The 25864-nt window shown below is 39.2% G+C and overlaps 1 protein-coding gene across 6 annotated transcripts in view; it reads left to right on the top strand.

Moving 5' to 3' along the window:
- LOC114279888 (pleckstrin homology (PH) domain-containing protein) overlaps positions 1-25864 on the top strand; it is a 151017-nt gene that overhangs the window by 93701 nt on the left and 31452 nt on the right. For all 6 annotated transcript variants that reach the window (XM_028222172.2, XM_082903825.1, XM_082903823.1 and 3 more), the window contains exons 39-40: positions 91-580; positions 2958-3121. In XM_028222172.2, coding sequence (XP_028077973.2) covers positions 91-580; positions 2958-3121 — 654 coding nt within the window. The remainder of the gene's footprint in view (positions 1-90; positions 581-2957; positions 3122-25864) is intronic.

A 25864-nucleotide genomic window follows, 5' to 3' on the forward strand; every position in this document is an offset into this window, starting at 1 on the left:
TAATTTTTTTATTTTTTGATCCGCCTCTTGCTTATTTTCTTTTTAAACTTAAAGATAATATATTTGTTTTATTTGGTGCTTTGAATATAGGTATGAGCCTCCAAACACATGCATTGTTCTCCGTGATTCTGGAGATGATGACCTTTTCAAACCACCTCTAGATTTTCAGCTCACTGGACAGATCAAGAAACATAGGCATGTGGAAAATATTTCCTTTTGGCTACCTCAAGCTCCCCCAGGTTTTGTTTCATTAGGTTGTGTTGCATGCAAGGGCACACCAAAGCAATCTGATTTTAGCTCATTAAGATGCTTGCGTAGTGATATGGTCACTGGGGATCAATTTTTGGAGGAAAGTATATGGGATACATCTGATGCCAAGTTTATGAAAGAACCATTTAGTATATGGATAGTTGGCAATCAGTTGGGAACCTTCGTTGTTCGTAGTGGTTTCAAGAAACCTCCCAGAAGGTTTGCTCTAAAGCTTGCAGATCCAGACATGCCAAGTGGGTCAGATGACACTGTAATTGATGCAGAAATTGGAACGTTTTCTGCTGCACTTTTTGATGACTATGGTGGCTTGGTAAGGATTCTTTATATGTGAATGGCTGCACAATAACCTGTCATAAATAAAACCTCAAAACTACCCACTTTGTCTGCAAATGTGTGGTGTGGTTGACATAATGATGTAGGACACATTAGGAAACTTGGCCTAATGCTGCCTATGGTTGGGTTTTCAACAGTTTCTAGGGTCAGAGTTCCAACATGAAGTATGGTTTGCAGGTGAAATAGGACTAAAAAATAGGTATTGCTGAAACTACTGGAATGGTTAGAGGGCCTAGACTGTGGGTAGTTTAACATTTAATGATTACATTGAAGAATAACGGGTAGGTGTTAGATAGCTTGATATCCATTGTCTGCCCCATTGCCTATAGTTAAGTTTTTGGGACAATCGGTGATTTTGACCGCAGGGAAGGGGTTAGGGGTTGATTTAGGCTATTTGTTAGTGTTGCTGAAAATAGCATACTATTTATATTAGGCTTTGAACAGTAAGTTGGGAATTCTGTTTGTGTTGAAGAAGAATAGGGAAGCTTAAAGTGTTTATTTGTTTGTGTGCTCTCCTGATATTATTAGTACTATGACTCATAATTAGGAAACTAAGAAACTTTAACCAGTTAATATAATCTTGACCATATAGATGATCCATCATTGTCTCCTACAGCCTATGTCAATCAATTTGCAAAACTACCAAAATGTCCCCAAGTACTAAAATAATAAGTCTTTTTAATGAATCAAGCAGTATTCTAACCCGTAAAGTACTTAAAATAAAGGGCAAATTTCAATTTACCTCTTGTGGTTTGGCCCATGTGCACATAACCCACTGTCATTTAGAACTAAGCACGTAACCTCCTATGGTTTGTGAACTAAAGTGCAATGGCCAGCCTGTTAATGGCTTTAGGTAAAAAAGACTAAAATAACCTTGTATATAAGGAAACTCGTTGTGTATACCATGGACATTTTTGTCACATTGGGAGGCGAAATTCACTTTAACCCACTGTACTTTACTCCGTATGTGATTTATCTCCATGACATTTGGAAATAAGCACATATCCCCTTATATCTTGGCACATGTTTCCCACATCCTCACCCACCGGGAGCTTATTTATCTGCCACCCTTCACGTCAAGATTCTTTTTTTTCTTTTCTTTTTTCTTTTTTTATTTTTAAGAGAGAAATTTTATTAATAATAAAAAAGAAGGTACAAAAGTTGGTGGACAAGGAAGTCCACTAATAATTACAAAAATAAACAAAAATTACTAATTACGTAAAGTCCTCCAATCCCTACTAATCAAAATGAAGAGGATCCCTCAAAAGGAGAAGAAACTAAAGCACAAAAGGAAGCTAAATGACAAATCTTGCCACAAATACTCTTTAGACCCTCATAGTTGTCTTCAAAAAATACTTGCATTTCTTTCCAAAGAAATCTCCCAAGCAAAAGTGACGCAATCCCCAAGAACTTGAGCTTTCTTATTGGTGTTGAATCCCTTGTAGTCAATCAAAAGCATCTATATGGAAGAGGTAGGAGCCACCCACTTCACATCCACCATATCAAATAAGTTACACATTAATGATAAAGCCCCAGGCCCCAGGGCAATGTAAAAACCTGAAGATTCTATTTGGGGTTTTCTTTGTGGATCATGTTCCTTCTACCATTACAATTTCAAAGTTGGCCTTGTAGCTTTATTATAAAATTTCCCAGTGCTTGATAAATACCCTACTTTCATTGCATATATTTGATTCTTTTTCTTTATTGTGTATTCTTAGAGATTTCTTCAGAACTTGGTTTGTAATGCATTCTAACACTTTGTTGCATTTGAAGATTTTTCTTGTAGTAGTCAACTTAATATGCTTTCCATTTGGATGAACAAATTGAAAATTTGTACATTATGTTTGAACAAGTGGATTTTCTATTTATTGTTCTTTTATTTGAAACTCATTAGGTTTTATAAGTCTTAATATTTGCAATGTGCTTGCTGTTCTGTTGTAGATTGTAGTGACCTGTGTTGGATGTCTTGAGATACAATTTCCTAGCAACTTGAGCTTTTGAAATTGGTGATTCATAGTATCAGAGTTTAGAATGGGGGAGATTTTAGGTTCCAGTCTCTCCTTATGCATTTAGTCCTCGCTTGCATTCTTCTCATTCTATTTGTATAGTTTCTTCTCTATATATGGATGTTGCATCTCCGAAGTTCAAGACAGGGTTGCACGTGAGGGAGGGTGTTGAATGGCTTGTTATACATTATTGAGCACATTTGCTGGCAGCTTATACTTTTGGGAAAACTAATGACTTAACAACCTGATGTGCTGCAAATCTCAATTAAAGCTATAACCATATGTAAATCATAATATATTTTTTCGTATTGCACTTCTTTCTCTGACCGTACTCCTGAAAACTTACAGATGGTCCCACTGTTCAATATTTCTTTAAGCGGGATTGGGTTTAGCTTACATGGAAGACCTGAGTATTTGAATTCCACTGTCAGCTTTTCATTGGCTGCCAGATCATATAATGATAAGTATGAAGCCTGGGAGCCTCTTGTTGAGCCAGTTGATGGATTCTTAAGGTGATATTCTGTTCTATGTATTGATTTATTTATTTATTTTTTGAATCTATTGCTGCCCCCCAATTTATGCTACATGGACTCAGATTTGTGTGCTGCTGTGTGTCTAACCTAGGGTTTCTCTAATTCTTTAGTCCAGGGACATTGAGACACGGCTGAATGTTCATGTTTCTTAGTATTCTTCTTTATCTCCTAGGTGAATGATCTTTTTTCTTTTGTAAATATAGCATTAAGCATGAGCACTTGGCTCAAATTGACGGGGTGTCATGAAAATAACATATTGAAAGAATGCACAATTACATAGTAAATTACACAACATGCAGCACGTGCTTGCTGGGTGCATCTTGAACTTGATATGCCAGGTATGTATCCCATATTATGAAGGGTTGAGAGAAATACTCTTTGGCATTATTACTTCGAAGTATGCAAATAGGCACATTAAACAGAGTTCGAATTTCAGCACAAAAAATAAAGAGGAACTCGGAACGTTCTTTCATTAAATATAACCAGATAACCTTGGAACAATCACCCACAAAGGTGACAAAATACCGAAATCCCAATTTTGAAGTGAAACGATTGGAATCTTGAGCATCTGAATGAACTTCATGAAAGGACTTGATTGATGTTATTGACTTGAGAAGCAAGCAAAAAATGATGATGCATTCCCAACTGATATGACTTGCACTCTAAAACTAAAACTGAACTCAATCTTGGAACAGAAAGTTTCAAATTGTTCAAGGATAGATGACTGAGTTGACAATGGATCTAAAGAGGAGATGCAACTGTTGGGTATGCACCAACAGAAACTGCAGGCACTTTATTGTCCAAGCAAGGTTAACTTTATTGTCCAAGTAAGGTTTCAAAAAGCAGTGTTACGTAACGGCTGCGGCTGTTACACAACGGTTGCGGTGGTAGGTGCCAGTGTTTTTAAAGGCGAAAGCGCAAGGCGAAGCGTTTTACCCTTGTTGAGGCGTAAGCCTTTTGGATTTTGAATTTTTTATTTTTATAAAATACAAAATTAATTAAATATAGCATAAAAAGAGTAAAAAAAATAAGAATTACCAAATAAAATTCTTAAAAGCCATTCTACGCATAAAATCAAAGTTAATTAATAATTTCGAGTATTGTAAGAGCTTTCTAAGTCATTCTCATTAATACTATAACAAAAAATAACTTAAGTGATGGTCAAAAATGACTTAAATTCCAATTGTTCAATAAACAAAATACCTTAACTCTAATACTCTATAAACAAAGCAATAAATAAATAATAGGTCACTCTAAGTCATCCTCATTAATATTGTCATCATCTTAGTCCGCTATATCTATAATGGGATAGGTTCCATCATCTATTCCATCAACTTCTTCCAACTCCATATCTTCATTCACAAGCGTACATCTTGTTGCCTTGCCTTTTCCTATATCATTTCCTATACAAGAAATAGGATTTCAAATTAATTAAATAGGCACATATAATAATATATATGCAACTAGTCCATAATTGTTTAACAACTTACTTGAACCTTCACCAACTTTTCTTTTCTTTGCATTCGAAGATGAGTCAACATTAATCGTAGTCGTAGTTGATCGATTCTCCACACTTCTGTCATAGGTAGTGATAGGCACAGTCCTAATTGCTTCAGCATCGAACAATTCTTCTTCATCAAGCCAAGAAGCATCAAGGGGGAGGACATGATCTTCCTTTTTAGCAATTCATTCATCATCCAAATCAATTTCATCAATTAGTATTGGATCGATGGTTTGAGTTAAAAATGATGTATTATTGATTGATATCTGATGTGTTGTTGTTATATTACAAAGCAGAGTAGCTCATTATATAGGAGAGGGTTTGGGTAGTAGGTGAGGAGTAGGTGAGGGTAAATTGGTGGTAGGTGTAGTAGGTGTGGTAGTAGGTGGTGGTAGGTGTAGGTAAATTCTAACAGCCCCCCGCAAACTCAAGGAGGATAGAAACTAACCAACTTGAGTTTGGAGAGAGGAGTAAAACAAGAAAATACATAAAAATAAAAAAAGATAGGAGACACTGTATGGTCGTGTCAGACCGTTGGTGATGGCACTGTATGGTGGTGTCATAACGTGGTAGAGGACACTGGATGGTGGTGTCATAACATTGTAGAGGACACTGTATGGTGGTGCCAGACCGATGTAGAAGACAGTTTATGGGGTCATGTCGGACCGTTGTAGCAGACAATGCTGTGACAGTTGTTGTGACAGTTTACGGAGTCTTGTTGGACCCTTGTAGAAACTAACCGGAATCAATGTCGGGACAGTTTACAGAGTCTTGTCGGACCCATAAAGGAGCTAACCGGAATCAATGTCGGGACAGTTTACAGAGTCTTGTCGGACCCTTGTAGAAACTAACCGGAATCTATGTCGGGACAGTTTACAGAATCTTGTCGGACCCTTGTAAAAGTTGCACCCTCAAAAGGTGTGCCCAATTTTTCAAAAGGCGTGCCATCAAAAGGCGTGCCCACTTTATCAAAAGATGTGCCATGAAAAGGCGTGCTAGTTTGTCGGGCGTCAAGAGGCGCGCGATGCGCGTGGCTGCCTCGGCTATAAGACAGAGGCTGAGGCTGAGGCAAAAAACCTGCGAGAGATATTCTGAGAGAGATTTCTGTGTAACACTCTGGTGCCTAGAAAATGGCTTCATCGTCTTCCCGCGGGCTGCTCACCCTCTTTCCCGACCTCAACGAGTCAACGAGAGAGAGAACTGGTGCAGTGGCACTGGAAACTCAACCAAGCGCCCCGGAGTTTGCTCCGTTGAACTTTCCGATGCGGTCGGTGGAGCAAAGAATGGCAGTGCAGTCAGATGTGGAGGCCAATCAGTATACTTTGAAGGCATGTGTGGAAAGCATGACGGCGGTCACAAATTTGTCGAACCGGCTGCAGAGTAGGACAAATGAGGTGCAGCAATTAAACTCCCAGCTGGCTCTGCTCCAACGCATGTATAAGGATGCGCGAGCAGAGATAAGCGTGCTAAGGGCAGAAAACAAGGAGCTGAAGCGGAAGGCCACCGTGATGTTCCGATTTGGAGGGCCGCCATATGCTGCAGTGGAGGAGTATGGGGGAGTGAACGTGCTCGGCGGCGTGGAAAACACGGAGGCAGCACCGTCAAGGACTGCCCAGGACGGAGGCAAAAAGAAGAGACCGGCGACAGAGTAGGTTGGTGGGTGGCCGTCTGCAGAAAAGAAAACAAAGCTGGTGTTGTTGTGATGTTTTGTGTATTTTTGTTGGTGTTTTTTTTTTTTGTTTTTGTTTTTTTGTTTTTTTTTTTTTTTGTGTAAAATGTGGATCGGGGTTGATCCCGATATGAATAAAATGAGTGTATTATGCAAATCCGAATGGCGTGAAGGGACAAGACGGAGCAGAAAAATTAAACTGGAATGAATGTTTTTTTTTTTTAAAATAAAATCATAATAATAATAATAATAATAAATAAAATGAAGTGGGGGAAATCAGTGGAATCAATTAAGGCTGGGATAATATATTGAAGTGGGAAAAAGAATGATGGGAATGTTGAGTATATAATAAAATAAAAATGGGATTTGAAAAAGATTAAAAAAAAAAAGGATTTAGAGAAAATAAATAAAAATAATAGAGTTGAAAATCAAACAGAAGAAAGAGAGAGGACAAGCCCACGGGAGTGGCCTTTTTTTTTTTTTTTTTTTTTTATAAATAAAATAATAAAATAAAAAAAAAATGTAATAAAGGGAATCAAATAGCACATGGGGCTGTTATTGTTTAAAGAAAAGAACAGAGTGGGGTGTGTGCCCATGTGAAGGCCAAACTTTTCAGTCGGCTGTTTTTAAAGAAAGAGATGCGCATATTGATGGTGGGTCTGGATGCAGCTGGTAAGACTACCATTCTTTAAGGCATGTTTCCATTGTCCCCCACCACCACCGAAAGCGTTCCTGCCTTTTTCTTCTTTTTTTTTTTTTTTTTTTTTTTTTTATTTAAATAACTTCAGCATGTTTTCATCAATGGGTAAGTACCAAACAGCTATACATGCAAAGGTAACTTACACCACAACTAAATTGGGAAAATCTGAGAAAGGCACTGAGATTCTTTTGTCGGGGGCTGAACTCCAACACCCCTTACGGTTGTGGCATGCAATTGTCACTGGTAGGTGGGCAGGAATATCACAGTATGATAAAAACCATAAAATATCGCTTGTAAAAGTAGCAATAAAAATTTGTGAAAGGCTTTCAACAGGATAGAGAAGTTCTGGCAAGGAAACAACATCATGATGGTCCAATGAACCATGTCCCATAGTTTGAAGCCGGTTCAGATAAAACTTATTCCGCGGTGGTGGTGAAGATCCATGAGGAGAGTTTGGATTGTGGGTCGCTGATAGAGTTCTTGAAGCCTTCCAGACACCGATGTTGACATGCCATTGGTGGAAAACTTGAGTAATAAACAAGCCACGATGGAACCAAGCAACTGGGCAATCCAGTAGAGGATGCCACGTAGGAAGGTGATGTGGCCGCCGATGAAGGCGCCGAAGGTGACGGCGGGGAAAAGAGCAAAAACATGGGCGATGGCAGCAGAGATAGCTTGGAGTGGTTGTTTTTGTCCAACTACTGGAAGCCCACTTTTCTAAAGAAAACATAGCTTGGAGTGGTTGTTTTTGTTTGTAAAGACTTTGGAGAGTAAGATAACCAGTGGCAAACCGTGTTACTGCTGGACGGAGTAGTTCACTGTTCTTTGTAAATGATCTCATCATTGAAAGAACCCAACAATGTTCATATATAAACTTGACCACTTGCCTAGCTAACGAGAGACAAGTCCTTCAACATTAAATCAATACAATGCGTAGCACATGGAGTCCAATACAACTTCTTTCTCTTCTCTATAAGTCTTGACCAGGCATTGACATAGTTTGAAGCATTATTAGTAATAACCTGAACAACATTATCTTCCCCAATTTCATCTACGACACTATCAAGATAGTTAAACATCAACTTCCCGTTTTTTATAGTATCAGATGCATCAATTGATTTTAAAAACCAAGTTCTAGCAGGGCTATTCACAAGAAAATTAATAAGAACTCTACTTTTCCCGTCTGTCTAGCCATCAGACATAATTGAGCATCCATATTATTTCCATGCTTTCTTATGTTCCTCCATCATGACATTTATATCTTCTACTTCTGCTTTAAGAATCCAAGTCCTCAATTCATGCATAAAAGGGGGTTTGAACCCAGGTCTATAATTTGGAATTCCATCAGCTGCAACTACCCAATATGGATCATTCACTAAATTAAATGGAAGAGCTTTACAATATATAAAACGCCTAATCTTTTGACACACATCTTTTCTTTCTTCTTGTTTCCATTTGGAGTTCAGTGTAGATTGTCATGCTTGAGAACTAGCAAATTTATCCATTGGACCCCTCGGTTTTGGTGGTTGTCATACTACAAGTATCACCTTCAATAGATTGAGAAGTACCACTATCGCCCTTTGCTCCAGCACCCATTCCAATTTCATAAAGCATTTCATTGCGGACACTTTTTTGCTCAAAGAAATTTTTTAATGCTTGTTGGCATTCCAACTTTACGTCTTCAGGAACTTTTGAACACGGTTTAATGCCTTTATACGTACCGGCCAGATGATTTTTAAATCGACTAGCAATACCACTACAAGTTTGATCACAAAATTTACATCTAAAATACTTTTCCCCATCAACTTCTTTTACATACTTTCAGACAAAATCTTTTCTTTGGCTTTTGGGTTCAGCCATATTTTTTTTTTGTTATCCCAACAAACTTATCAATAGTAGCACTGTTACTATATAAAAATAAACAAATAAAAAAAATAAAAACCAAAAACATACTGGTTTGGTGGGATGGGATAACAAAAAAAAGATTAGAATATTAACAATAATAATAATAAATTAAAGTCCATCAAAAAAATAATAATAATAGTAAATTAAAGAAGAAGAAGCTCAGTTATAATAATAATATATTAGACTAATAATAAATTAAAGAGGAAGAAGCTCAGTTATAATAATGATATATTAGACAAGTACAACAGAGATATCTGTGTGCACAAAAATAGAGATATAGATATATACATCAGTCCTTGATCAAAAACAAAAAAACATATATACATCTCAGTCGAAGTGGTGAAACAAAGAGAAGCAACGAGAACAAAGAGAGAGAGACGATGCAGACAGAACGAGAGAGGTAGAGAGAGATGATGCAGAAAACAGAACGAGAGAGAGAGACTCGACTTAACTCGAGCGAAAGAGAGAGAGACTTCGTACTTGGAAAACCCTAGTTCGTTGGAGAAGATTAGAAGACTGATTCGAACTTGTTGGGACTCTGATTTGAAGAATATTGACTTACAAGGTATTTATATCTTCTTCTTGAGCAATTTTTATTTCTATCGAAGTCATATATAGCAAGTTTCCACCAAATACTATCATTTCCCTTTTTTGATTTTTGAAATCGAACTCCTCAAAGGCTTGTGCCTCGCTGTCGAAAGAGTGAAAATCGCATAAAGCGTGACAGATGCTTACGCCTCTACGTTTGATATGTATGCATAGTTGGTGTCTTGCCCAAAAAAGAACGCATCTGTACGTTTTCCGTATGCCTCGCCTCAAGTCGCGTTTCGTATACGCCTTTAAAAACTTTGGTAGGTGCTATCTGTTACACGCACTTTTGCGGTGTGATGGAAATTCGCATGTTTAATGGCCGTAGTGATATTGTAACAGCCGTAATAGCCCGTTACACACTTTTACAATATTCTGAATAGCTTCTTTTCTAAAAGACAAACAAAAACAAAACTTTACAAAAAAATGAACGAATACTCAAAGGGATTCAAGCCCAAAGAAAAAATGTTGTATGAATTTTTTTCTTTATAATTTTTTTAAAATTTTTATTTTATGACATTACCATGTAAAATAAAAAATATATAAATAGTGGTTGTATTTATTCTTATAATTATTTCATTTAATATTTTATTGTAAATATTTTTTATTTTGTTACCATAATGTGTTGCCTAAAAATGTCTTTTAAAAAAATATATAAAATCAGTAGCTAAAAAATAATTTTTGTTTATGGCACAATTTTTATTTTTATAATCATTTCATTTAATATTTAATTATAAATAATTTTATTTAGTTAGTTGTAAAGTGTTGTCTAAAAAATGTCTTTCAAAAAAAATAAAAAATAAAAAATAAAAATCAATAGCTCAATTTTTTTTTTGTTTTTGTTTATGGCACAATTTTTATTTTTATAATCAGTTCATTTAATAATTGTAATTATTTTTTATTTAGCTATTTCAGGTATTAGTAAAAAATAATTTTGTAAATATTTAAGATCAATTATTTTTAAAATCATTAACTATTGAAATAAAATGTAAAAAGTTCCTTTTATAGTGATTTTTTTTGAACGATTCTTTTATAGTGATTTAAAAATATGAAATATATTAGATCATACTTAAAAACTAATAAAAATTGATCAAATTCTATTTTAAACCTCAATAATGATTTTGGAAAATAAAATGCATATTAGTAAGTTTTTTCAAATTGTGTAAAAAATAAAAAAATTCACGGTTTCGGTTACCGCAACCGTTACACTACGGCCTTTACACCCCTCAACCACAACTATAACTGCAAGTGCGACTGCGCCACCATAACCATTACGGTGACCACAACCGCTTTTCGAAACCTTGTGTCCAAGTAATAGAGACCGGCTGACTCGTATCCTTCTCTAATCTTCTTCCTCAACACCAAAAGCCTTGAATGACAGCCAAATCAGGAAAAAATAATAGTAGAACTTAGAAAGAATATTAACTGTATGAGATGGATTTGCTTTGCTGTTATTTGATTGATTTGTTTAATCACACATTTTACGTCGCAAGCATAAAGAATAAATCAAACACACAAAAATTCACAATTTTAATGTGGAAAACCCTTGTGATAAAAAGCATGGGACCTTGTCCCACGAAACAAACCACTATTGCGAAGAACAAAATACAACTTACAATCAATTCTAATCGAATAAACAAGCTTACATCTCTCAAAATTGGTGACTCCCGGTTGAGCTCGCAAGACCTCGATTGAGTGCGCATCAACCACACTCAAGTGTGCTTCTTTTTCCAGTATACTGACCATGTCCTATACTATTATTTGGCTTGTTTTCACTCCAAATTGATCTCAAATAGTTAAAATTACAAGAACAAGTTTAAGAGTGAGAGAAGGGAAAAGAAAAATAGAAGAGAGAGAATTATTATCAGGAAGAGACACAAAACCTAAGATTAGGTTTTCCCTTTATAACAAAATGCATTTATACTAATCAAATAAGTACATAAAGACAAAACTACCCTTCATCTAACTTAACACTCCCCTTCAAGTTGGTGCATAGATATCTCTCATGCTCAACTTGCACACAATGGGATGATAAACCTTACTACCTAACCCTTTAATAAAAGCATCGGCTAACTAATCTTTGTATTGCACAAAAGACATACAAATCACACCACTACTTATTTTCTCCTTAATAAAATGTCTGTCAATCTCAATATGCTTGGTCTTATCATGCTAGACAGGATTATAAGCAATGCTTATAGCAACCCTATTATCACAATACAACCACATTGGTCCACCATTTAACAATCCTAAGTCAGCCAATAACACTTGAAGTCACATGAGCTCACAGATGCCATTCGCCATTGCCTGGCACTCCGCTTCTGCACTTGATCTGGCTACAACAACTTGCTTTTTACTCCGTCAAGTCACCAGATTATCACCTACAAAAGTACAACAACCTAAAGTAGACTACCTATCATCAACTGCACCAATCTAATCTGCATCAGTGAATGCCTCTATTTTCAAATGACTATGATTGGAGAACAAGATTCTTTTTTTGAGTGTTGATTTGAGATATCTAAGGATCTGATCGACAACATCCAAATGCCCTGTTTGAGGATCATGCATGAATTGACTTACAACACCAGCTGCATATGCAATATCTGGCCTAGTCTGAGAAAGATATATTAATCTCCTTACAAGTCTTCGATATCTTCCTTTATTTGCACAATCTCCATCACTACTGATAAGTTTGTGATTGGCCTCAATAGGAGAATCTATTGGTCTACATCCTAACATACATATTTTCTCAAGTAGATCCTAGATGTCTTTCCTTTGAGAAATAAAGATGCCAATATTTGATCTAGCAATCTCAACTCCAAGAAAATACTGCAAAGAACCAAGATCTTTGATTTCAAGCTCCTTAGAAAGTCGAGCCTTGATTTGGAACATCTCCTCTACATCGTTACTATTCACCACTATGTCATCCACATAGACAATAAGAATAACAATTTTATCTCCACACTTTTTGATGAACATAGTGTGATCAGCATGGCTTTGCTTGTACCCAAATCTGAGCATCGCCTTAAAGAAACCTATCAAACCAGGCTCTAAGAGACTGTTTCAATCCACACAAAGCCTTCTTTAACTGATAAACCTTCCCTTCAGTGACTGAAGAAGAGAAATCTGGAGGAACATCCATATACACTTTTCTAGATCAACATGGAGAAAAACATTCTTTACATCAGGCAGCTATAATGGCCAACCCAGATTTGCGGCACAGGAAAGAACACGAATAGAATTCATTTTAGCCACCGGAGCAAAGGTTTCTTGATAATTAATGCCATAGGCCTTTGTGAGCCTTTTAGCAGCCAATCTCGCCTTATATCTCTCAATAGTCCCATCGGCCTTTTGCTTAATTGTATACACCCATTTGTAACCCACGAGTCTTTTACCCGATGGTAGAGAAACTAACTCCTAAGTGCCATTCTTACTCAGAGTTCTCATCTCCTTTGCCATAGCTTCTTTCCACTTAGGATCAATGAGTGCTTCCTTCCAATTTTGAAGAATAGAGACAGAAGACAAAGGCGAAACAGCCCCAATATGAAGATAAGGAATCATGACACAAATTTAGAAATAGGATGTTGAGTACAAGTTCTAACAACTTTTCTAATATCAATAGGAAGATTTGAATCATCAACAGGAATAGTAGGAGAACCAAAGACTCGTTACCTGAGGATTCCATAAAGGAATTAGGAACTGGAGTCGGAGGTGATGATTAGCATAGCAACACATAGTTCGATTGTTCTCTTTGTCGCCGAGAGTCAGTCTGAAGATTTGGTCTATCTAACCTACTAGACTTTTTCTGAACACAATCGGACTATCCAACTTACTAGATTCCCCTTGATTACACTTAATCATATCCTTCTCACAATACGGCGCCTCCTCCCTCTCACAACAAATAGTAGAAAATAATGGATCAGAAGAAACAATCTCTTCCATTGAAGAAACCTCCCCTTGAAGAGATTGGTCCCTGAAGAATGGCTCAGACTCACAAAAAGTGACATTAATGGTAACATAAGTTTTGCGAGAGCGAGGACCATAGCACTTGTAGCCTTTCTGGGTGGAGGAATAACTAATGAAGACACACTGAAGAGCCTTGGGGTCCAGTTTGCTCCAAGTAGAACAAGAAATGTGAACAAAGCAAACATAACCAAACTCCTTAGGAGGAAGGGAAGGAGGAGGGGGGGAGGGAACATGTGAGGGGTAAGGGTTTGCTAAAACTGGAGGACACTAAGGCATATGGTTAATGAGATAGGCGGCGGTGATAACAGTATCAACTCAGAATGGTTTAGGAAACCGCATCGTGAACATAAGGGGCACGAGCAACTTCAAGAAGATGACAGTTTTTGCATTCAGCAACACCGTTCTGTTCAGGAGTGCCAAGACAATTGGTTTGATAAAGAATACCATGAGCCTCAAAATATGCTCGAAATTCACCGTCAATGTACTCAGTACCATTATCACTCCGAAGGACTTTAATTTCGGTGTCAAACTGAGTATGTACCATCTTATGAAATGTTTGAAAGCAAGAAAAGACCTCACTTTTGGTGCGAAGCAAGTAAACCCAAGTAACACAAGAATAACAGTTAATAACAGTGACAAACCAGCGATAACCAGACACTAACATAACACGAGAGGGATTCCATACATCAGAATGAATAACCATCAATGGAAACAAACTTCTTTTATGATATTTTGCAAACTCACAAACATCACAATGAAAATTATTCCTATCACAATCCTTCACTAAACTAGGAAAAAGTTTATTCAAAATTAAAATGGAAGGATGGCCTAAATGCCAATGCCACTGATATAATAGAGAATGAGATGAAGTATTGGTTGTCTGAAGAGCTTCGCTAGTGACAGAAGTGAAGCTTGAATAATCAGCTTAGGGTATGATGAGATATCATCCCTTATTTATAAATGAAGATTAGGGTTTACAAACAAGACAATTACAAGATGATCCCTGAGGGCATAACAATGATTACAGACCCTAGTGCCTTTCGGCTAATAAAATACTAAGAGACTTTCGGTGATTATAATATGCCAACACTCCCCCTCAAGCTGGTGCGAAGATATCTCTCATGCCCAGCTTGCCTAATATATCATGAAACGGTTCATTTCCAATTCCCTTGGTGAGAATGTCAGCAAGTTGTTCACCAGACTGAACAAAAGGAGTACAAATGGTACCACTAGTGAGTTTCTCCTTAATGAAGTGGCGATCAATCTCAACATGTTTTGTCCTGTCATGTTGAACTGGATTGTGAGCAATGTTGATGGCGGCCTTATTATCACAATATAACCGCATGGAGTCCGTCTGAGCAATACCTAGATCACTCAACAATAATTTGATCCATAAAAGTTCACACACACCTTGTGCCATAGCTCTAAACTCAGCTTCTGCACTTGACCTGGCAACCACATTTTGTTTCTTACTCCTCCAAGTAACTAGGTTGCCGCCGACAAATGTGCAATACCCTGAAGTTGATCTCCTATCAGTTATTGACCCAGCCCAGTCAGCATCTGTATAGGCTTCTACACGAAGATGATCATACTTTGAAAAATACAGACCCTTACCAGGAGCAGACTTCAAATACCTCAAGATTCTCATGACAGCCTCAAAATGAATCTGATGAGGAGCATGCATAAACTGACTAACTACACTGACAGCAACAGCAATATCAGGACGGGAGTGAGATAGGTAAATGAGCTTACCCACTAATCGTTGATAGCTCCCCCTATCCACAACTTCTCCTCCTTCATCATCTCCCAATTTTTGATTGGGTTCCAGTGGGGTGGCACATGCCTTGCAGCCAAGCATCCCAGTTTCCTTCAACAGGTCAAGCACATATTTTCTCTGTGAGATAAATATCCCATCCTTAGAGCGAGCAACTTCAATTCCCAGAAAATACTTCAAGCTTCCCAAGTCTTTGATTTCAAACTCTTTGGCTAAGTATTTCTTCAACAGAGGTATTTCCCCACTATCATTGCCTGTAAGAACTATGTCATCTACATAAACAATAAGTGCTGTAGTCTTACCGCATGAGGAATGTTTCACAAACAATGTGTGATCTGCCTGACTTTGTTTGAAACCATATTTAAACATCGCCTGAGTGAATCTTTCAAACCAAGCCCTTGGAGACTGTTTGAGACCATATAATGACTTCCGAAGTTTGCATACTTTCCCTGCTGTTTGATGATCCTCAAAACCCGGAGGAATGTCCATATATACTTCTTCTTCGAGGTCACCATGGAGAAAAGCATTCTTGACATCAAACTGATAAAGCGGCCAATCTAGATTAGCTGCTAGAGAGAGAAGTACTCTGACTGAATTCATTTTAGCCACGGGTGCGAAGGTCTCCTGATAATCAATGCCATATGTCTGAGTAAACCCTTTTGCCACAAGTCTTGCCTTGTAACGCTCAATAGACCCATCTGCTTTGTGTTTCACAGTATATACCCATTTACAGCCCACAGGTTGTTTGCCCATAGGTAACTCAGTCAAATCCTAAGTGCCATTCTTCCTAAGTGCTTTCATTTCCTCAATCATGGCTAGTTTCCACTCAGAGATAGCAAGAGCATCCTGAAAATGGTTAGGAATGCTAACAGAGGAAATATTGGACACAAACGCCCTATATGAGGATGACAAATGAGAGTATGATACAAACTGTGAGATAGGATGTTGAGTACAAGATCTCACACCCTTCCTTTTGGCAATAGGAACATCAAGATCAATGGACTCATGAGATTCAAAGTTACCTAGACTCTCATCAGAAGCAGGAGATGGCAGTGGAGTAGCAGAAACGGTCCCTTGTATCCAGTTAACTTGTTTTCTGTCGATGTCCCGGACATAAACATGCCCATCCTTATTCTTGGTGACAGTGGGTTCTATAGTTCCAGTAGAAGAGGGGGGTGCAAGAACAACTGGTTCTACCATAGGAGGCACAGGACTCACTTCTACCATAGGAGACACAGGACTCACTTCACACCAAGGCTCCCCCGGAAATGAGGACGGTGACACCGGAGAGGACAAGAAATAGGACTGGGACTCAAAGAAAGTGACATCCATGGACACAAACCACTTACGAGAAGAAGGATGGTAACATTTATACCCCTTTTGAGTAGGAGAATAACCAAGGAAAACACACTTGAGGGAGCGAGGGTCCAACTTACCACGAGAGGGAGAGTGATTATGGACAAAACAGACACAACCAAATATTTTGGGAGGAATAGAAAACAAGGACTGAGAACCGAGGAGGACGTGAAGCGGAGCCTGTTTGTCCAAGACCTGGGTAGGGAGACGATTAATAAGATGGGCAGCGGTGAAAACAGCGTCGCCCCAATAGGGTTGAGGCACGTTCATAAAAAAACACATGCACCGAGCCATGTCAAGAAGATGCCGATTCTTGCGTTCGGCCACCCCATTTTGTTGAGGGGTATTGGTGCAAGAGGTCTGATGGATAATGCCATGAGTAGAGAAATATTGTCCTAACCCAGAATCTATGTATTCCCCGCCATTATCAGAACGAAATATTTTGATAGTGGCCCCAAACTGAGTACAAATCATCGTATGAAAAGTGCGAAACACAGAGAAAACTTCACTCTTATCTTTCATGAGATACACCCAAGTAGCACCAGAAAAATCATCAATAAATGTAACAAACCAGCGATGACCTTTCACAGACAGAACACGAGAGGGACCCCAAACATCATAATGTATTAATGAAAAAGGAACTAAGCTTTTATTCAAACTGGGAGCAAAAGAAGCTCTATGTTGTTTTCCAAGTTGACAAGACTCACAAAGAAAGTCAGACACATGATGATTTGCGAAACTAGAAGGAAATAAATGCTTAAGTAAATGAAATGAGGGATGCCTAAGACGCCGATGCCACAACCATACATCAGCGGGGGTAGTAGAAGACGTGGTGGAAGAATAAGCAAGTTTGTCCGGTTGATCTAGGAAGTAGAGACCATTTTCTGCACTACCACTGCCAATCGTCCTCCCCGTGACAAGGTCCTGAAAAAGACAATGATCAGGAAAAAACGTCACACAACAATTCAAATCCTGGGTAAGACGACTTAAGGATAACAGATTAACAGAAAACTTGGGAACATGGAGAACAGAAGATAGATGCATGGTAGGAGTGACTTGGACTAAACCTTTTCCAGAAATGGAAGAAACAGTTCCATCGGCAATCCTAACTTTGTCCTGACCTGAAGAGGGCTTATAGGCAGAGAAAAGATCAGAGGAGCCAGACATATGATCTGAGGCACCAGAATCAATAATCCAAGGCAAAGATGTATGACACAGGAAAGCACAAGGAACAGATGCTAAGTTACCTGAGCGGGCAAAGGACGAGGAAGCGGTACTGAGAGCAGTAGAAGATCGGCGGTCCAACAATTGGCGCAAAGCATCCTCTAGCTCAGTATCAGAAGCTTGGGTAACAGAAGTAGAATTAGAATCAAGGGTATCAACGGCACTAGACTGATGAGCCCGGGAATAGGAACCACGTCCTCGAGAGTGGCCTGACCGACCTCCTCGAGAACCTGACCGATCACCTCAACCCCCAGATGGAGTCCCATGAAGCTTCCAACATGTCTCACGAGTATGTCGCGGCTTCTTGCAATAATCACAGAATACAGACTCCTTAGCAGCAGACTGAGGAGGTAGGCTGAAGCCATCTCGAGGAGTAGACAGTAATGCGGAACGGTCAGTAGAGACAGGGGACATCATAGCTGACCGACGACTCTCCTCATTTTGTACATAGGCAAATGCCTCCTGTAGTGAAGGAAGGGTGTCCATACTCAGAACTCGACCCCTAACTGGATCATACTCCATATTTAGGCCGGCCAAAAATTTAGAGACCCGTTCCCGAGCAATGAACTTCTTGTACCCGACAGAATCAGTAAGGCAAACGGGCTTATAGTCTTCCAGGTGGTCAAGGCGTTTCCAGCCGTTGGTGAGGAAAGTGAAGTACTGAAGAACAGTCTGCTCCCCCTGAAGTGTGCTCTCAATAGAGCGACGCAACTCAAATGCCTGTGAAAAATTTCCTTTGCGGGAATAGGTAACAGCCACAGCCTCCCAAATGTCCTGGGCAGTCTCCATAGACAAGTAGCCCTCACCAAGTTCTGGAACCATCGAATGGATAAGCCAACTCATAATCAAAGAGTTGGTAATCTCCCATTGGTCATAACCTGAGTCAGTGGTACTAGGTGCCTGTATCCTGCCATCAACATACCCCATCTTTCCTCTGCTTTTCAAAAACAAAGTCAAACTTTGAGACCATGCTAGGTAGTTCTGACCATTAAATAGAGAGGTGGTGATTTTCAGACTAGGGTTTGGATTCTCAGTCATGGTAGTAGGTAGAATGAGACTCTCACTCTTTGGTGTTTGAGACGAAGAGGACACACTAGTGGAATCTGTCATGGATACAATACTACCAAACCCACAACAAACTAGTAGAAATTACAAACCCGGAAGGTGGTAGTGAGATAACAGGCACAATGACCACTATAAAGACATAACAAAAAAAATTAAGAAATGATTTTTTTTTTTTTTTTTTTGGAATATATATATATATTTTTTTTATTTCATTTTATTTTATTTATTTATTTTTTTTTTTATTTTTTTTATTTTTTTTTTTTATTCTAAGTTGATTTATTTATACATGTCTTTATATATCACTATATATATATCCGGCTCTATTTATATATATATATATATCAGGATATATAGGTATATATATATTTATATACCACAGTGAGATCAGAGGCTGAGGACGACGAAGAAGAGGATCGACGAAATGGCTGGAGGAGGTCGCCGAGCTGCGGTGCTGTCGGCCGAGTGACGATCGACAGAGGAGGTCGACGAGGAAGACGGCTGAGGAAGACGAGCTGAGGGGATGAGGAGATCGACTGAGGAAGAAGGCTGAGGAGATCGACTGAGGAAGATCGACGGAGGACGACGGCTGAGGAAGATCCACCCAGGTAAGCTTCGAACCCTAGAGTGTTGTTGGTGAGAAGGTCTACCAACGAGGGTGAGCCGAAACCCTATAGGTTAGGCTCTGATACCATGAAGCTTGAATAATCAGCTTAGGGTATGATGAGATATCATCCCTTATTTATAAATGAAGATTAGGGTTTACAAACAAGACAATTACAAGATGATCCCTGAGGGCATAACAATGATTACAGACCCTAGTGCCTTTCGGCTAATAAAATACTAAGAGACTTTCGGTGATTATAATATGCCAACAAGAAGATCCATCTTCCAGAAAATACAGTCACCTATGTGCTCTCTACCACTGCCAATCGTTCTCCCCGTACCCAATTCTTGAAAAACACAATGAGATTGGAAAAAGGTTACAAAATAATTTAAGGAATTGGTAATATGACTGATAGATAGTAAAGTAGTAGAAAATTTGGGAACATGAAGAACAAAGTAGAGAAATAGAGGGAAAACAATGAATAGAATAGGGCCCAGACACAAAGGATAAAGACCCATTAGCCACTCTTACTTTATCCTTGCCAGTACAAAGAGAGTAGGAGTGGAAAATGGTGGACAAACCTATCATATGATCGGTGTAAGACTACTGTATTCTATATTTTGAAATTGTGTAATTGATTACAAGAAGACCCTAGATTATATAGCCCTAATGCTAAAACCAAAAAAAAGGAAAATACAATCACGCCTATACACAATCACGCCTATAATATGTACCATCACAATCATGCCAAATATAGAATATACACATATATTTTCACTCCCCCGCTCAAACTCAAGGTGCTTTAGCAGAAAACACTAAGAGTTTGCTAAGAAGTCCACTAGTTGCAAAACCGAAGAGACAAAATGAAGCAAAATAGAGTCAGACTGCAGATGTTGTCGGACAAAGTGACAATCAATCTCAATGTGTTTCGCCCGTTCATGGAAGACAATATTGTGGGCAATCTGAATAGCACTATTATTGTCACAATAGAGAGAGGTCGGAGAAGATTAAGGAACACCTAAATCAGACAGGAGACAGCGAAGTCAAACAATCTTAGCAGTGGTATGAGCCATAACACGATACTCAGTTTCGGTAGTAGAGCGAGCAAGAACGAATTGTTTCTTGCTTTTCTAAGAGATCAAGGAGTCACCAAGAAACGTACTAAAACCAGATGTAGATTTGCGATCAGTAATATTATCAGCCCAATCAGAATCGACATAGGCTACCAAGTCCAAAGAAGACGTAGAGGACAATAGTAAGCCCTGAAAGATGGTACCCTTGAGATAGCGAAGAATGCGAACCAAAGCAGCCCAATGGGCAGAGCGAGGTGCAGAAACAAGCTGACTAATCACATGAACCGCATAAGCAAGATTAGGGCGTGTGACAGTCAGATAAACTAAACAATCCACAAGCTCGCGATATAAAGTAGGATCATCCAAAGAGACACCATCAGTAGAGTTGAGCTTTACATTAAGCTTTATAGGTGTCTCAGAAACCTTAGTATCAGTAAGACCAGCATAGTGAATGACCTCATTAGTATACTTAGCTTGAGACAGAAAATAGCCCTTTGGGAAAGAAGCAACCTAAAATACCGCAAGGGACCCAGATCCTTCATTTCGAAGGTGAGGAAGAGATGCCGCTTGACATCAAAGATAGCAGAAGAGTCAGAGCCAGTGATGATCATATCATCTATATATAGTAAGAGAGCAACAAGACCAGCCGAAGTATAGCGCAGAAACAAAGTAGAGTCGGAAGCAGAAAGACGAAACCCAAGCGCAGTACCAGTAGTCTGAAAACGATCATACCAAGCACGAAGAGATTGCTTGAGATCATATAGAGCACGCCGAAGACGACAAACCTGTCCAGAGGAATAGTGAAGGCCAGGGGGAGGATGCATGTAAACCTCCTCAGTGAGATGACCATTAAAAAAAGCATTCTTAACATCCATCTAAAAAATAGGCTAATGGCAAATAGTAGCGACATATATTAAAGTACGGACAGTAGTCATCTTAGCGACGGGGGCAAAGGTCTCCTTATAATCAATAACATACTCTTGAGAAAAACCTTTGGCAACCAGGCGAGTCTTGTAACGCTCAAGAGAATCATCAGAAAGAGTCTTGATTTTGTAGACCCATTTGTAACCAACCAAATTCTTACTAACAGATAAAGGAACCAACTTCTAAGTACGAGTTTTGTGTAAAGCAGACAACTTATCCTCCATAGCTCAAACCCAATTGGGATCCTGACGGGTCTCCTTGTAAGACTGAGGTTCTGAAAAAGAATGAATAGCAGACAAAAAAAAAGTACAATAGGAAGCAGAAAAACATATATTAGACCAACACAACCAGTTTGGAGGATGATGCTCTCGAGTAGGATATCGATGTGTTGCAGGATCAGAGTCTTCAGAAGCAGAAGAGGTAGCAATTGGAGCAGAGACAACTGGTGGAAGGGGAGCCTTGCGACGGGAATAGACTAGCAACGGAGAAAGAGAAGAAGCTGGAGGAGAAGTAGGAGAAGAAGATGGAACAAGTTCAGGAGAAACAGTGGAGATGTACTCATCAGATGGGACCTTAGAAGGAAATGGGTCAATGTGAACCAAATCCGCTTTTGAAACTGGAGCAATGAGAGAGGAAAGCTGAAAGTAAGACAGACGTTCGAGAAAGGCAACATGGCGAGAGACATAAAGGCGATGAGAGACAGTGTCGTAACAGTGGTAGCCTTTTTTAATAAGACTGTAACCTAAAAAGACACAGGATAGACCGGGCACTAAGTTTGGTCCTATCTTTGCGGGAAAGAAGGACAAAACAAGTAGACCCAAAAATACGTAGGAGGGAATAATTAGGAGGTTAGGAATACAGAGTCTCATAGGGAGATCGTCCAAAGAGGGGAGGAGTCAGCATGCGGTTGAGTAGAAAAGCAGCAGTAAGAACGGCATCACGCTAGAATGGTGCCGGTACAGAGGCAGAGAGGAGAAATCGAGTTGTCTCATGGAGATGCCGGTATTTACGCCCAGCACAACCATTTTGGGCAGGTATATCAGTACAGGAAGTTTGATGAAGGGTACCTAAATTGGCCAAATACTCACAGAATTCAATTTTTAAGTATTCCCCACCTAAGTCAGACCGTAGCATTTTAATTGTAGCCCCAAATTGTGTAGTGATCATAGATTGAAAGGTACAGTAGATCGAGTAAAAATCAGATTTATGAGCCATAAGATAAATCTAGGTATATCGGGTACAATCTTCAATAACGGACACAGTATACAGAACCCCTTTTAGTGAAAATAGGAGAGGGTTCCTAGACATCAGTATGGACAAGAGAAAAAGGAGAAACCGAAATAGAGGAACTTTTATTGAAAGGTAAAGTTGTCATTTTAGCAAGTTTACACCCTTGACATTCATTAATTTGGCTCGGAGAAACTTTACCCAACAATCTTGATTGAACTAAAGACGTAAGCGGTCAACAGACAAATGACCGAGGCTAGAATGCCATAAATAAAACCGACTCAACTGAGAATCTAACTGAAAAGATGAAAGTGCAACGAGGAGAGGTAGATAGAGGAAGATGCAGGCTTTCCACCACATAGAGATCTCCAACTTTACGGCTTATCCCAGTCTATTTCTTGGACACCCAATCCTACACACAACAAACAGAAGATGAAAATATAACATCAAAACCAGAAGTATCAGGTTGATTGATAGAAAGCAAGCTGATAGACAGTTGAGGAATGTAAAGGACAGAGGGAATAGTAACAGCAAACGTGGCTGAGGGTAAAACAGACCCAATAGATAAGATAGACATACCAGAGCCATTAGCAGTATTAATAGTAATAGGAAAATGAGGGGGGATACAATTTTGAAGTAAGGAAAGGTAAGGAGTCATATGATGAAAGGCATCAGAATCAAAAAGCTAGATAGAAGAAGGAATACCTGAAGAGGACCCCAGCAAACTTGAATGAAGAGAGGTGAGAGCAAAGGCAGATGAAGATGACTGAGAGGTGGATAATATCTGCTGAGAGGTGGACAATATCTGCTGAAGTTGAGCAAGCTGAGTACTCAAGGAAGCCAAATCAGGACTTGGAGCCGGATTAGATGCGGTATAAACAACGAGAGGCCGTAAAGAACTCTGAGTAGGAGCTCGGGACTGAGACTGCTGAGAAGATGAATGTCCCTTCTTGGGACAGTTGTACTTCCAATGACCCTTCTGATGACAGAAAGAACACTCATCTGATACTAGGGCCCTTTTTTTTGGTTTGGCAATGGCCTAAACTGATGGGGTCAATAATAGTGGAGGTTGAGCAGGAGCAAGGAAGACGGATGGAGACGAAGTCTAACTGGCCGTTTTGAGACAAGTTTCCTCGGAGAAAAGCCCACGAACAATAGCATCCACAGAGGGAAGAGGAGACCAGTGAAAGATGCCACCACGAATAGCCTCATACTGAGGGGAGAGAGCCGTTAAGAACTGCACTAAACGACCTTGCTCTCGAAACTCAATATAAGCATCTAGAATGTTGAGGCTGAAAGGTTCCATAAGAGCCAACTGATCTCAGAGACCTGTTATTTCAATATAGAAATCTTAAATAGACAGATCCCGTTGACAAGCTCTGTGAATAGCTGTTTCCAACTCATACCGTTTATCAAAGTTGGACTGTTGATAAACACTTTTTAAGTAATCCCACACCTCTTTGGCAGTGCTATATTTAGAGAACATCATCCTGATACGGTCATCCACAGAGTTGTGGAACCAGGTCAAAACTTGAGCATTATCACAATCCCAAGAGTCACAGGCAATTAGATATTCGTCTTGTTTGGGATCCAATGGGTGAGGAACAGAACCAGAAACATATCCCTATTTTTTTCGGCCGAGAAGAAAATTTCTCATAACACTAGACCAATAAGCATAGTTGTCACCTGTAAGATTGCACTTAATAGCTTGAATTTTATCTTCCGACATTGTAATGAATCAGAAATAAAAGAGAAGGGAACTGATGGGGCAAACAGATAAAACCTAATAAATCTGGGGGTCAAACCATAATAACTCAAAGTTGAGACAGAGGGGTCAAATACTGGCGGACTAAAATCAGAAAATAGAGAGTAGAAACTAGAGACCAGAGACTAGAGAGAGAACCAAAGCCTATACACAATCCTGCCTATAATATGTACAATCACAATCATGCCAAATATAGAATATACACATATATTGTCACAGTAGCAGCAGAATCAATAATCTAAGGGAATGAAGAGACAACACTCAAGGCATGTGTAGTAGTAACTGTGGAAGCAAAGTGGGAGGAAAGAGGATCAGAAGTAGGTGTAGGAGCAGAAGCAGAATCAAGCCTAGCCATTAGACATTGAAGAGTATGTAACTCATCTTGGGAAAAAACTGCAGGATCGCCCAAAGTACTAGTAGAGGATTCTGACAGGTGTGCATGAGAGCGAACAGTCCCATCGCGGCCACTAGTACCACCATGGCCACTATCTTTCCTGTGGTTAGGTCGATCATGTAACTTCTAGCAGTGTTCTCGATCATGCCGTTCTTTCCCACAATAATAACAGATAATTTGATCACCAGCACTAAAAGGCCCTTTACCCCTAGATGGAGACCGACCAAATTTCATGTCCTTGGGAATATAAGAAATAACTAGAGCAGACCGGTCTTGAAGAGGCCGATGAACTATAGCACTTCGCTGGCTTTCTTCTTGTAGAACATAAGCATAGGCCTCCATACAGTAGGAAACAACTGGTGACCGAGAACCTGAACACGAATCTAATTAAATTCCAAATTGAGACCAGCAAGGAAGTCATAGACCTGCTCCTTGGACACCATTCGCTGAAGGTAACGGCATCTTGAAAACAGATAGCTTGGAAGTTCTGATAATAATCAAGTTCTTGCCGCAAATTGCTCAACTCAGCAAGAGACCTATCCTTCTAATCAAACCCCCGAATCTTTTTCCGTAGTTCATATGCTTGGGCATCATTACCTCGTTGAGAATACATCTGAGAGGTGGCAGTCCAAATCTGATGAGCAGTATCCATCAACACAAAGGGCTGGCTAATGGTGGGGTGGATGGAATTGATTAACGAAGTCATAACAAGTGCATTCTCCTTATACCATTTGTCATGTACTGGTCCATCCGCGCTAGGAACCTTAGTAACTCCAGTTATGTTACCCAATATACCACGAGCAGTAATGACCAACTGAAAGGAACGTGACCAAACTAGATAGTTGGTGCCATCTAACTTGACAGAAGTCAGATGAAGAGAAGAGTTATCACCCAGAGGTACAATAGGACCTAACCCTTTTGCTTCACTGGTTACAGGGTTCTTGTTATCATCAACCATGGACTAAGAACACAACTATACCAAAAAAA

Source organism: Camellia sinensis, chromosome 13, assembly GCF_055761805.1.
Source record: "Camellia sinensis isolate YWXY chromosome 13, ASM5576180v1, whole genome shotgun sequence".
NCBI classification, from domain to species: domain Eukaryota; kingdom Viridiplantae; phylum Streptophyta; class Magnoliopsida; order Ericales; family Theaceae; genus Camellia; species Camellia sinensis.